This window comes from Suncus etruscus, chromosome 7, assembly GCF_024139225.1.
Source record: "Suncus etruscus isolate mSunEtr1 chromosome 7, mSunEtr1.pri.cur, whole genome shotgun sequence".
NCBI lineage: Eukaryota > Metazoa > Chordata > Mammalia > Eulipotyphla > Soricidae > Suncus > Suncus etruscus.
This window is the reverse complement of record NC_064854.1, coordinates 9049151-9061592: the sequence shown is the minus strand read 5'-3', so window position 1 is coordinate 9061592 and position 12442 is coordinate 9049151. Positions and strand designations below refer to the sequence as shown.

The window sequence follows — 12442 nt, the reverse complement described above, 5'->3', positions numbered from 1 at the left end:
GGGCTCCTCACTCTTGGTTCTGTAGCCCCCCACACCCCCCAGGTTTTGGTTCTGACCCCTGCCATGGCCCATTTGGTTGCACTGACCATGCAACTGAGAATCCAGGCACTAGATCCAAACCCTGAGATCCAAACACACAGCCGCTGTATGACCTCAAGGAGATGACCCAACAACCTCTCTTGGGCCTGTGGGGAGGGGGGCCCACCCCTGGTGCTGGAATTTTTTAGGGGCTCCCTACTTCTGGGTCTGTACCCCGGGGTTACTCTCACTTGTGTGAAACCTGGAATCCAGCCCTGGCCACCCATAAGGAGACAGGGAGAGCAAGAATTGAACACTTGGTGGCATTGCATCTTCCCTACTTCAACCCATCTGGTTTGTTATTTTTGGGGGAGGAGGGATTTGGGGTCATACCTGGCTGCACTCAGGAGTTACTCCTGGCTCTGCTCAGAAATCACTCCTGGCAGTTGCAGGGACCCTGTGGGTTGCTGGGGGTCAAACTGAGGTTGGCTCCGTGCAGGGCAAAAGAAAATGCCCTCCTGGCCCCCTATTTGGTTCTTGAGTCCAGTTTTGTTGGGAGGGTACATGGGGTGTGTGCGCAAGGGGTGCTACTCTCTTTGGGTGAATGAAGTGGCTTTTGTTAAGGGGTGGCAGAGCTCACAGGGCACTCTGGTGACAGCCCTCAGATACACTAAGTTGTCCGTCTGGGGCTCCTTGAATGGAAGGGGGACCCCTGGGAATGAAGGCAGTGATCCCCTCTCCCTGGGAGAAGACCAGAAATAAAAGGAGGCAGGAAACTTTGGCAGAAATTCGTGGGCAGTGCCTGGCTCTGCTGAGGTCGCTGGTTCAGGAAAGGCTGGAAAACCCTGGGGCAGGAGCCTGAGACATCCTCCTGCTTTGTTTGACCCCTTTGTTTGATCCCAGAAATGTGGCTGTTTTGGGGCCGGAGAGATAGCATGGAGGTAAGGCGTTTGCCTTTCATGCAGGAGGTCATCGGTTCGAATCCCGGCATCCCATATGGTCCCCTGTGCCTGCCAGGAGCAATTTCTGAGCCTGGAGCCAGGAATAACCCCTGAGCACTGCCGGGTGTGACCCAAAAACCACAAAAAAAAAAAAAAAAAAAGAAATGTGGCTGTTTTTAGGGGAGCACACCCAGAGTTGGTCAGGGACTGCTCCTGGCTCTGTGCTTCAGGTCACTCCTGGCATTGATCAGGGACCTGTGTATGGGGTTGGTGTGCAAACATGGCTCAGCCACGGGCAAGGCAAGCAAGTCACCCCTGGCCCCCATTTTTCTTCATCCCTAAAGGAGCCATGAAAGCCTTGAAGTCTATCTAGGTTTGCCCAACGACCCTGTTCATGACATCTCATGAACAGAGTTGGGGGAGACGGGCGGCATTGGGGTCAGGTGTCCCTGTCAAGTAGGGAATCTCATCTCGGCCATTGTGGGGACTAACAAGCTTGCAGGGAAGGAGCCTCCAGCTCCTCTTGAGGGGAGCCCGGGAGGGAGGGAGGCAGGACAAGGAGACAAAGGCGTTGCCATGGAGACGGGTGAAGCCGGTTCCAGAAGGCTGGAGGGAGGGTGGGCCGGCCGCAGCCCCCTCCCCAACAGGACCCCACAGTCTGCCGGTTGCCAGGAGACGCTGGGCCAGAGCCGAGGGGTCCTCACAGCCCTCCCTCTAGCACTTCATCGACTCTCCTGCCACCCACCCCTGGACGTTTAGTGAGGCCCACCCTAAGGAGGTGGCCTGAGGAACAGCTTGGGGGGGGGGGATTCTACACAGAAACCAACCAAGGTTGGGGAGTGGGTTCAAGCTTCTGCTCCCCATCCTGTGAACAGAGGTGGCCATGCCCCCCAGCCCTCCCTGTCCTTCTTGCCCTTGTGGGCAGCCCCTGAGGGCTCTCAGGAGCCTTGTAGGGATGAGGGACATGACAACCATTGGTCTTGTCCTCCCCTCAGCCTTGTAGGTCCCAGGCCAAGCCTACCTGACAGGAAGTCAGCTGAGCATTACCTTGGCTAAGGGTACAGGACCTAGGAGAGTAGAGGACATGGCCTTGGGGGGCTCTGCCCCCAGTCCTTGCCAGGCCACCCACTTCCCAGCATCCTACCACTCCAGGTCCCTGACCATGGCAGGTGGCCTCAGTACCCCACAGCTGCAGTGGGCTCATGGCCAGAGCTGCCCCACGGGAGACACCTGGGGCAAGGCCTCATGTCCCTGCATTTCCGGGAGGCAGGACAGACTGTCACCCCCTCATGCGGGGGCCCGACACGAATTCCAGCACCTCACAGGGTCCACTTACCGCAGGAACCCCGCTTCCCCGTGTGCCCTGGGTCCGGGCAGGGCCGGAACTGAAGCCAGGATGGCATCTCTCCCCCAGCCCGCCCTGCCCTGAACGCTCCCCACTCCCTTCTGTGGAATGCGGGAGAACATTCCCTGCTCCCTCATTCCCTCGGCCAGAAGTGGGGTGGCCAGAGGGCGGCCAGCCCATCACGTGGCCATGGAGCCTCCCCATGCAACTCTCCAAAGTGCTCCTGCAACGTGACAGCTCGCTCCTGTCTGTCGTCGGAGGAGAGTATTTTTAGTTTGAACCCCACGTGAAGAAGACGAGTTATCAATAGCAGCGGCAAAGGGCTTTTTCTGCTTTTTTCCATGGCTTTGGGACCTGAACAATCTGGACCTGCTGAATTCTGCCAAAAGGAAAGACATGGAGCCCGCTCGAGACTTGCACCGCTGCCTGGCTCCTTTCCGGGTCCCCCACTCACCCCACCTCTGTCTCTGTGCCCCGGCTGACATAGCCAGCAGACCCAGCAAGAAAGAAGGGGGTCGGAGCCCCCCCCCACATCCTGTGGTCCAGAGGGGCTGTGGCAGGCCCAGGGATCAGGGCCTGGGGGTGTCTGAGGACCACGAGCGTGCCCACCTGCTGGGAGTTTCTGTGTGCCCTTTAGGTGTTGTGGGGAGACTGCGAGACTCACTGCAGGGCAGAGGCTCCAACTATGGAGAAAGATGCTTCTCAGGCCCAGCTGCCTGTGATCAGGCCTCAGGGTCTTACGGAACTGGGCTCCCACATATCACTCCCGCCTGACCCTTTTCCCAATGGGCACTGGCCTCAGCCCTTCACAGCCCATAGTAGCTGCTGTGGCTCCAGCCACCACATGTAGGATAGAGGAAAGACAGTAGCCCTGCCCACGAGGGAGCCAGGTCTCCCTTAGGATCTATCCCTGAAGGTACACCTAGCGGTTGCACTGATGTGCTTGTCCTTTGTCTGGTACTGGCCCGGCAGTGACATTTGACTTATAGTGAGCCAGGCCCCTTTTCTCCCTGAGCTGGGTCTCCCCGACATTGCTGAATGTGTGTGATGAGTGTGGGGAGGGCCTGCCCAGACCTGAGGAAGGAACCGAGAGAGAGTGGGAACTGTTGACTTATCCTTAGTGGGGGGAGGAGGGCACACGGCTCAGGACCCCAACTCCTGCTTGAGCCGACCCCAGACACACACACACACACACACACACAGACAGGTACAAAGAGACACAGGCACACACACACATACACACAGACATACAGATGCCTCCCTGTGACTCACCAGACACAGACACAAAAACATACACACAGACACAGACATACAGACATGTACAGACACTTTCCTATGAATCACCAGACACACAGGCAGACACACACACACACACACACACACATCACATGTCTGCACAATGACTGACATCCCCTGAAAACATACCACTCCTTCGGGACTCGGGGGGGTCTGTAATTGGACCCATCACCTCAGTCCTGTGTTGAGGCTGAGGAGTAAATGAAGCCAGGTGTCCACGCCTGGTGCACACACACAGACACACACACTCCCACACACTCAAATGCTAACATACATGTACATATATCCACCACAGGCTAGCATGCACACGTGTGTCTGTACCTGCACTCGCCATGTAACACACATGCAGACGCACTCATACACTGACACTCCCCCCCCCCATCACCCACAGCTCAGTGTGCTCACGTGCTGAGCAGGCTCTGGGCCACAGCTCTGAGAACAAGGTCGGGGAGACCCGGGGTAACCCCGTGAGCTGGGAGCTGAGTCTGGCAGCGGGCGGGGTGTGGGCGGCATCAGCCCTAGGAAAAGGCAGCTGGTCTTGAACTCACAGGCTTCGACTCTCAGATCCGGTCCTGGGGGGTCCCCGAAGCATTGTGTGGGGCTGGGAACCTCTACACTCACCCCCAGAGCAGCAGAGGAAGCTGCAAGGATGGAGAGTAGAGCAGAAAACCCTGAGAGAGAGCAGAGCTCCAGGGCAGTTGTCTCTGAGCAGACCAAGTGAACCTGGGCTTTGTGGGGCCAGTGGCGGCCTGGCTACCCCATCTCGGGGGGGTGGGTGGGGGAGGAGTCCTTTGTTGGATGTGAGGGACAAGGACATGATGGACCAGAGGCAGAAGACAGAGGACAAGCTCCAGCCTCACCAGAGCTGCAAACCCTATTTGTGCCTGGGGACCCCCTTCCCATCACTCACTCGCCCAGGCCTGGTGTTCCTGCAGCTGCCCTGCCGCATTCCTGCCCTGTCCCTGCCAGGCACCTCGCTGGTATTTGTAGGTCAGGCCCCGAAGCTATGTGGGCTTAGGCGCCTGCTGTGCCAGGGTATTTGCACCCGGACTCTTGTTCCTGCTCACTCCGCACCTTTCGCCTAGGCCAGAGGGAGGCGGAGGCCAGGAAAAAGCAGAGTCTGCAGGCCAAGTGTCCTGCAGGACAGAACCAAGGACTCCCACACGACAGTGGCGATGCTGGGGACAATGCCCGTCCCCACCTGCATCCTCCTAGGCAGTATTCAGGGAATGTGGGCCCTGTTGCCAATTCAGGCACCCAGTGGGACCAGCGTCCAGCAGGATGTTGGCACCGCTTCTGAGCTTCTGGTGGGCACCCTCCTCCTCCTCCTCAGGGATGGACAAGAAGGCAAGCAGCAGCCTAAAGCTGTGGCAGAGATTTTGGGTTCATTCCTGCTGGGAATGAAAGGAGCAGGGAACAGGGAGCAGTGACAACTGAGCTGGATGCGGCCATGCCTGAAACCCACCCCTTACCCTCCCACCACAGGACTCCCCAGCCCGAGCTGAGGAGAGCATCTTCCACATCTGAAGTCTGTTCCAGTGCTGGGCAGCCCAAGGGTCACAATAGACTCCTATTGCGGGTGCCTGTTCTCCCGCCTGCCACCTGGGCCCCGGGCCCCCACCAGCCCCTCCCCGAGGGAGCTCTGTTTGGCTTTGATCCCTCGAGAGCCTCTGATCTCACCAGCCAGGAGCTCATCAGGACAGACCCGGGGCTGGCTCTGACGGGGAACAAAAAAGGAAAGGGCCGCCTGCCATATTCATGAGCTGCATCCGGGATGGGGGTGGGGGAAAGTGAGGGCTCCTGGCTGTGCTCACTCAGGGAATCTTGCAGCACCTCGGTCCTCCCAGAGTCCTCAGGCCAGTGTTGAGCAGTGGGCATGGGTCTGTTGGCACTGGGAGGGCAGCTGAGGGCCTGCTCTCCTGCCCTGGGGTCGGGGACAGCATCTCATGCTGGGGGAGACGGCCCCTGTCCCCATCTGTCTTAGGGCAGCTCCATGTCAGGCTCCCCCATCAGAGCTCCTGCACCCCTCACTGGTTCCCCCAAGACTGGCCTTCAGGGGTCCTTCATGGGAGGCCACCCTGGTGGCCAGGGCGAATCTACACCCTTAAAATGAGGCCTCCCATGTCTGGTCCAGCCTAGAAGCCTGCTGGGCCTGGTGGGGTGGGAGGGACATGCAGCGCCATTGCCGGCCACCAGGGGGCGAGCCTCCCACACTGGTTTCTGCCAGTGTGTTTTGGGGGTGGGAGGTGGTCAGCCCCTTGGGACATGGCCAGTTCTGGGGACCAACTGTTTTCCCTCCCCTCCAGGGGTCCTTCCAGAGCTGGCTTGGGTCTCTGGGGTCCTGCTACTCTTGACATAGTTTCCAGAGACACTGCTTGGGGTGTTCACCCTGGGGTCCCGCCTTTTGCACCTCGCATGGAAGAACCCAGGAAGTTGAAGAAAGCCCAGGAGGACATTAGGCTCTGGTGCAGTAGATTCCGGAATGCTCCTGCCTTTAGGCCTGATGGAGCAGACAGAGCTGAGGAGGCCCCCACCAGGGTCATTCTGTTCTCACTGACATAATGCTCCCATGTGACAGACGGTGCTCCCTCCTTGAAATAGTGACCCCTGCTTCACACTTGTGATAGTGTCCCCATCATCAGTGCTCCCACCAGCAGAGTGCTCCCCGCTCAATATAATGCTTCCAGCAGTAAAGTGTTCCCGCCTGTGAAGTGCTCCCTCCAGCTTGAAGATGCGAATGAGGTCCCAGTCCCCTTGGCCAAGGTCAAGAGCAAACCGGCCCTTCTGGGGCGTTGAGGGTAGAACACAGTGGCAGTGGTCGGTCACCCCACCTGTCTAAACTTAGTTCACCTCCCCAAGAGCCCCAGAACTGACAGCCCCTGGGCACTCGGGTGTGGCCCTGCAGTGTCCCCCAGGGCGACTGCACTATGAGGAGGAGAGTGTGGCCCTTGCAATCCAGGATTGAAGCTTCCCCTAATCAGAGTGATGGAACCTATGGTGCTGTCTCCCCCCAGCTCCACCCAGGGCAGACTCCCCCCAAAGCACTACCTGGGTGGGGGCTGGAGCCATGGCCCTGCTGACATCCACTTGCCAAGGAGCTGCAGGATTGGGCCTATGGGGACAGACTCAGGAGACTTGGCCCGAGTTGGAGGACAAGGGGTGGGGGCTGGAGGGCTGGGGGAGGAATGAATTAACAGTCAGGCACACATTGGGCCCCTCCTGGTGCAGACTGCAGGGAGCCTCAGAATAGAGATGGAGCAGCTGAATGCAGGCCTATAGCCTCGGGGAGATACCCCCTTACTCCCCCAAAGTTTCCGGAGCACCTCTGGGGGGGGAGGGGAGTGCCTGGCTGTAGAAGTCGCTCGCTCTCTGCCTATTTGCTGGGGTCTGCCGTAGCTCAGGACCTCCCCACCCCTGTCCTTGCCCTATCCCAGTCTTGGTCCCGGGTCCCCATGCCCCATCCACCCATGATGCTCCCGGATCTGTCCTGATCCAGGTCTGTGCCCAGCGCGCGTCCTGCCATGCACGCCTGGCTCAGCCGCTGCAGGCGCGGTTCCCTTGGGCAACGCTCCCCTCTTTCTGCCTGCTGTCTGCTGCCTGTGGAAGAGCCGCCACCGCTGTAGGTCCTCTGCCTGACGCTCCGTGGGTGTCTGTGTGTCTGTGCGCGGGCAGGCGTGTCTGTCTGTCTGTCTCCCCAAGTGTCTGCGGCTAAGTCTATCCTTGACCCTGGGGCTGTGCCGCTGGGCGTGGGGGGAGGGAGGGGAGCACTCTGTCCTCCCTCCCCACTTCTTCCCCCTCCCGGTGGGGGAGCAGATGCTTGCCCAGCCGGCCAGCCCCGCTCCTCACCCTTTGGTGACCTGTGTGCCACCTAACCCCGGGCGGGGTGGCGTCCCGTGTGTCCCTGTCCCGTCCGGGGAGGGGAGTTGGTGACCCAGGTCCTAGTGTCTGGTGGCAGCAGCTGCCAGTTCCCTCAGCCCCAGGTCGCCTGAGCTGCTGCGGGCTGTGTCTGCCGCTTGCTTCTGCGTTCCCTTATGTAACTCCGCATCTGTCTGTGCCTGGCAGGTGCCCTGCCCGGTGCCCGGTGCGCGCTGCGCGGCGCTGCCCTCGGGGAGGGAACTAGACTCCCGCTGGGGCTGACCTGTGCATGGAATGGGGTGGGGTGGGGTGGGGTCTGGCTTCACCCTGAACCCCCCAAAACCCTGCGGTGGTGGAGTGGGGACCCCCTCCACTTTGCAGTCCTTTCTTCTGGGGTGGGGGGGGGGCTGAGCCTCCCTTTCCACTCCACTCCCAGGCTGCGGGCAGGCAGGGCAGGATCGGGGTGGTGGGGTCTGGTGAAATGGGGTGGGGTGGGTCTGGCTTCACCTGGGCCCCCCAAAAACCCAGCGGTGGTGGAGTGGAGACCCCCCACACACCTTGCAGTCCTTTCTCCTGGGGTGGGGTGCTGAGCCTCCCCTTCCATTCCATTCCACTTCACTCCCAGGCGGCTTGCAGGAGGGTCTGGTAGGACACTTGGCTGAGCCTGGAGCAGGCGAGTTGGGGTTCTCCCCCATTCGGACCCATCCTCTCTATGGCAGCCCCCAATCCCAGGAGCCCCCCAAGCTCTGCAGGACGGGCCTAGCAGGGTCAGCAGCCCAACCCCAGCCCCAACCCGGAGCGAGCTCTCCATGTGAGGCGGGGTGGCGGGGTGGCACCGGGCCGGGCCGGGCTGGCAGGCGGGCACGCGGCGCTGTCCGTGGTGCTGCCGTGGGGCGGGGCGCAGGCGGGGCGCGGGTGGCAGCCAATCCGGGGGCGCTGGCGGGGCCCCGGAGCTGGGCCGCGCGGGGCTGGGCGCGGGGCGCACTCGGTTGCGCGCTGCCAGCGCTCGGCTCGGCTCGGCTCGGGGCGCACGGCTCTCCAACCCGCGCGCGCGCGGGCCCCGTGCGCCCTGGGCGCAGCGCGGACTCCGGCCCCTGGGGTGGGGGGACCATGCCCCGCGCGCCCCCCGGGACCCCCGCACACTCACGCCCGGCTGCCCGGCTGCAGGTGGGCACCCCGGAGCCGGAGCCCCCTCACCACCACCATGGAGCGTGCCCAGCCCGACGGGCCGCTCAACGCGTCGGGGGCACTGGCTGGAGAGGCGGCGGCAGCGGCAGCGGCGGCAGCGGCTGCAGCGGGCGGGGCGCGCGGCTTCTCGGCCGCCTGGACCGCCGTGCTGGCCGCGCTCATGGCGCTGCTCATCGTGGCCACCGTGCTGGGCAACGCGCTGGTCATGCTCGCCTTCGTGGCCGACTCGAGCCTCCGCACGCAGAACAACTTCTTTCTGCTCAACCTGGCCATCTCCGACTTCCTCGTGGGTAAGGGTGAAGGGGACCCCTCCCTCCAGGGGGTCAGGGTGGGTGGGGTGGCAGTCCCCCTCCTGGGGAAGAAGGGGCTGGCTTGGAGCTCCTGCGCCCCACCGAGCCACAGACAAAAATAAGAAAAGGCTGCATGCAGGTGAGGGAGCTTGAAGGGTGCCCTGGAAAGGGGGATTGGAGAGGAGGGCCTGGCCCAAGGGATGGATAAATGGATGGATGGGTGGATGGATGGGCCGTGGGGTGGGGAGGACGCGGGAGCGCGCTCACGTGTCCACGCGCGGCTGTCGCTGTCGCTGTCGCGGGGGGGCGGGGCGCAGACACCTGTTGGGTCTGGAGATGCGTCTGTGCCAGACGCTCCTTCGCTCGCTCCGGCTCTGCTGGCTTTGTGCGCCCTCGTCCCAGCAGTAGTGTATGCACCAAGGCAACCGCTGGCGGGCCTGCTCGTGCATCTCGGGGTAGGGATGGGGAGCGCGACCTTCTTCCTTCTTGGCTGTGGGGACCCGGGAGAGAAAACCCAAGCCTGCCTCCCCCATCCCCCGAGGGACCCATCTCTATCCATATACCACCAGTGGCCAGGCGTCCAGGACCAGTAGTGGATGTGGCCCGGGGAGGCAGCCCAGGTGCAGCTCGCTCACCACAGCCCGTTTCTGCCTCCTGCAGGGGCCTTCTGCATTCCGCTCTATGTGCCCTACGTGCTGACCGGCCGCTGGCCCTTTAGCCGCGTCCTCTGCAAACTCTGGCTGGTGGTGGACTACCTGCTCTGCACCTCCTCCGTCTTCAACATCGTGCTCATCAGTTACGACCGTTTCCTCTCCGTCACCCGAGCAGTACGTGATGTGATGCCTGGGACATGTGCGGGACAGAGCCGGGGCTGGGGGCCCAAGCACTGGGCGCTGCTGGCCGACAGGCCAGGCACCCGCTGCTCTCAGCCCAGCCCCTGGCTTCTTTCTGCTGCTGGGGGCTGTTGCCTTTAGCTCTTAGCCCGCACATGCGTGTCTGGGACTCACCCACATGGGTGTCCCCAGGACTCATGCCTTGTCCCTGGCCACACACACCCTTCACTGTGAGTATCACCTGACACGGGCCGTAGCCCAGAGCCCAAAGGGCTCCTTTGGCCTCTCAGCCCATCCTAGTGCACAAAAGATCCACACCTGTACCCCCCTAGCCCCACACACCTGCGGACTCACACCCCTGAGTCCCATCAGCTGGGGGAGACTGGGGCTGCCACAGACTGAGCTTGTGAGGGGATGTTGCAGAGTGAGGAGACGGGTCTGTGGTTGTGCTCTGGAACATTTGCCTGGTGTGCAGGAAGCCTGGGTTTGATGCCGGGGTCCACCCAGTGACCCACAGCGCCACTGGCTGTGGTGTAAAAAATAAAAAAGTGGGGGGTCCGGGCTAGAGAGATAGCACAGCGGTAGGTTGTTTGCCTTGCGCACGACTGACCCAGGACTGGCCCGGGTTTGATCCCCGACATCCCATATGGTCCCCTGAGTCTTCCAGGAGCGATTCCTGAGCACAGAGCCAGGAGTAACCCCTGAGTGTTGCTGGGTGTTTGCCCCTCCCAAAAAAACAAGGGGGTTCCACGAAGAGTTGGGGGCTGTGAAGGGCCATCAGGGAGCTGATCAGGGTCCTATCGTGCAGGTGTCCTACCGTGCCCAGCAGGGCGACACGCGGCGAGCCGTGCAGAAGATGCTGCTGGTGTGGGTGCTGGCCTTCCTGCTGTACGGCCCGGCCATCCTCAGCTGGGAGCACCTGTCCGGCCGCAGCTCCATCCCCGACGGCCACTGCTACGCCGAGTTCTTCTACAACTGGTACTTCCTCATCACGGCCTCCACGCTCGAGTTCTTCACGCCCTTCCTCAGCGTCACTTTCTTTAACCTCAGCATCTACCTGAACATCCAGCGGCGTACTCGGGTGCGTCTGGACGGCGGCAGCCGCGAGCCAGGAGGCCCCGAGCCGCCACCGGAGGCCCAGGCATCCACGCCACCACCACCTCCAGCCGTGCCAGGCTGCTGGGGTTGCTGGGGCTGCTGGCCACGGGGGCATGGGGAGACGGTGCCACTGCACAAGTACGGTCTGGGGGTGGGCGAGGGGGGCCCGGGCCCCGACTCCGCTGCTGTGGGGGAGGCAGCCCTGGGGGGTGGCAGCGCCGCCGTGGCCTCACCCACCTCCAGCTCCGGTAGCTCCTCACGGGGTGCAGAGCGGCCTCGCTCCCTCAAACGGGGCTCCAAGCCCTCGGCCTCCTCGGCGTCTCTGGAGAAACGCATGAAGATGGTGTCTCAAAGCATCACCCAGCGTTTCCGGCTGTCTCGGGACAAGAAGGTGGCCAAGTCGCTGGCTGTCATCGTGAGCATCTTCGGGCTCTGCTGGGCGCCCTACACGCTCCTCATGATCATCCGCGCGGCCTGCCATGGCCGCTGCGTGCCCGACTACTGGTACGAGGCCTCCTTCTGGCTGCTCTGGGCCAACTCGGCCGTCAACCCCGTGCTCTACCCTCTGTGCCACCACAGCTTCCGCCGCGCCTTCACCAAGTTGCTCTGTCCCCACAAGCTCAAAGTACAGCCACACAGCTCCTTGGAGCACTGCTGGAAGTGAGCCCGGCCAGCCGACCTGTCCAGGTACCTGGTGGCTGACGCAAAAAGGCCACTCACTCCTCCAGTCCTCGCTCCAGCCCGAGAGAGATGGTCCAGGGGAACGTCCTCTCCGTCCCCCAGTGCCATGACCAGGGGTGTCTTCCCACGGTCACTACACAGGGTTTGCCCAAAGCCAGCGCTTGGCGTGTTGTCCCCTGGCATCTCTGCACCCTGGCATCCCCCGACACCCGGCCTGCGGCTTTGCTGCACCTGTCCCCAGCTTCGACCCCAGGACCTAGCGCCTTCCTCCACGCGCCGCCCGAATTCTCTAGGCCGCACCCCAAGCCATGCTGTGCCCTCCCAGCCACTGCTCTGCTGTTCCATTCTGGGTGTCTTCGGGAAGACGGAGAGAAAACAGCCGTGAACTTGATGTTCCCTGGATGTTTAATCAAGAGACAAAATTGCTGCGGAACTCGTGCTAGATTGGCAGGTGCGGGGCTCCCACGCCCTCCTTCCTCACGGCACTTCCGGCAGAGCTGCTCCAGCTACGCTGCCCACCCCCACCCCAGGGCCCGGTGGGCACTGCGCCCCAAAGCTTGGGCCCTCCACCCACCCGCGCCCATAGGCAGGGCTGCCCCAGGGGCCACTTTCCATCCGCGCACCAGCCTCACCCTGCATGCTCTGCCTGCGAGGCCCCAGGCCTGGTCCTCAATAAAGTATTTTTTTATTGGTGCTGACTCCAGCGGGCTTTATTGGGGGGTAAGTCCTGGTGCCTGAGGGAGAAAATAAGATGATGATGGACGGCGGGGGTCACAGCTGCCAGGGGAGGGGGACAGACACAGCTGCTCAGGGCCTCTTGGCTCTGGTCTCTCTCTGCAGGGACTGAGCTGTGCTGAGCTCAGGGGCCGTGGGCGAGTTGCACGGGGCCGGATGAAC

At 62.1% G+C, this 12442-nt stretch overlaps 1 protein-coding gene across 1 annotated transcript; it reads left to right on the top strand.

Moving 5' to 3' along the window:
• The first annotated feature begins 8644 nt into the window (after positions 1 to 8644).
• HRH3 (histamine receptor H3) lies at positions 8645 to 12117 on the top strand. The gene is made up of 3 exons (XM_049777266.1): positions 8645 to 8933; positions 9594 to 9760; positions 10575 to 12117. The coding sequence occupies exons 1-3, from the start codon at positions 8660 to 8662 to the stop codon at positions 11526 to 11528; spliced, it is 1395 nt and encodes a 464-aa protein (XP_049633223.1). The 5' UTR covers positions 8645 to 8659; the 3' UTR covers positions 11529 to 12117.
• The last annotated feature ends 325 nt before the right edge of the window (positions 12118 to 12442 follow it).